This window comes from Poecilia latipinna, unplaced genomic scaffold, assembly GCF_001443285.1.
Source record: "Poecilia latipinna isolate Pla-1442-1.1 unplaced genomic scaffold, P_latipinna-1.0 Scaffold2161, whole genome shotgun sequence".
NCBI lineage: Eukaryota > Metazoa > Chordata > Actinopteri > Cyprinodontiformes > Poeciliidae > Poecilia > Poecilia latipinna.
In genome coordinates, this window is record NW_015114777.1 from 1 (window position 1) to 1383 (window position 1383).

The 1383-nt window shown below is 30.8% G+C and overlaps 1 protein-coding gene across 1 annotated transcript in view; it reads right to left on the minus strand.

Moving 5' to 3' along the window:
- Nucleotides 1–22: 22 nt before the first annotated feature.
- Nucleotides 23–1383, minus strand: part of LOC106936511 (cytochrome P450 2F2-like) — a 6595-nt gene continuing 5234 nt past the window's right edge. Inside the window, exon 2 of the mRNA XM_015017566.1 lies at nucleotides 23–246. Coding sequence (XP_014873052.1) covers nucleotides 64–246 — 183 coding nt within the window. The 3' untranslated portion in view covers nucleotides 23–63. The remainder of the gene's footprint in view (nucleotides 247–1383) is intronic.

The window sequence follows — 1383 nt, forward strand, 5'->3', positions numbered from 1 at the left end:
AACTCGATTAATTAAAATTTGACATAAGCTTGTACCCTATATTTTTCTCAGACATTGTTCATCTCAGGTAATGTAATACCAACCATTCCTGCTGGAAACATCGTTCACAAACAAGTCTTGGGGCCGTCCAGAGAAATCCACACCCTTGATCACCATGGCTTCTTTCATGGCCTTCAGCCCGTTCAGAATCACAGAGGGTCTCGGACCGATGTAAATACTGTAGATGTTTCCGTAAGATTTGCTCAGCTGGGAGGGAAAAATAAAAATGTCAGTGATTTTTAAACACCTGTCCATCCTTGGTGTTGCTCTGTAATTTAAGATTTGCATACAAGTGTATCATTCAAAGTTTCAAAATATTAAAAAGTGGATTCATTTCATTGGTTTATTTCCGCAACTGTAACTCTTGTAGATTAGTTACTTATGCTAGCTCTAAAATTATTTATTTCTGTTCATTTCAGCTTCTAGTTGATCTAAACTTTGTTTTTCATAAAATTTGAGTATTTCACTTTGTTTTTAAACTATATACATCATGTTATAATAACATTTTCTGCATAACATTCAATTTCTCTATTGAAAAATTAAAACAAATTAGCTTTGATGTCATGATTTATTGAGATGCATATTACAGTAATATTCAATAAATGCAATTAATGTTCCTGTTAGATTTGAAAATAACATCTCTTACATTCAGCTCACATTTCTGTATTAAAAAAAACTGTTTCAATTGTGATCTAACATTCTAATCTAGAATGTTTAACTTTAATGGAAAATCATCATAATTATCTAATTTAAAGTCTTGAAAGAATAAGTCTTAGCATAGTTAATCTATATAATCTGTTTGACTTAGTGAATTGAGTTACCAAAATGAATAAACTTTCAATAATATTCTGATTTACTGAACAAGGCTGCATAAAAACAATTTGCAGTGAATTGTGTTGTGAACATTTAAGTATATGTGTATCATTTATTTCATGCTGATATAAACTTTGTCAGCTGTTCACCATCCTGTTTCTGACAACTTTTCTGAAATATTTAACCCTGGCTATGCAGCAGTTCAAGATTTAAAAGAAAATTCACAAAATGTTAAAATAAAACCTTATCATTGAATAATAACTCCTTATCAATATATCCAGATATAGTCTATGTAAAATCTGAAAATGCACCATCTGTGTTACATCTGTAGTAACGTAGATCTGTTTTAGAAGGACAAAAGTGAGGTCAATTTACAAATCCACGGTTTAAATATTGTTTTCTTCATCTAGAATATTATTTATCGAACAAGAACTATGCAAACACTGGCTTATCAAGTCCTCTGTGCATAAACTCTAACACTGGATGGCTTTATTCCAAGTGTGCAGACAGTTTTGCTGATATTATCTAATC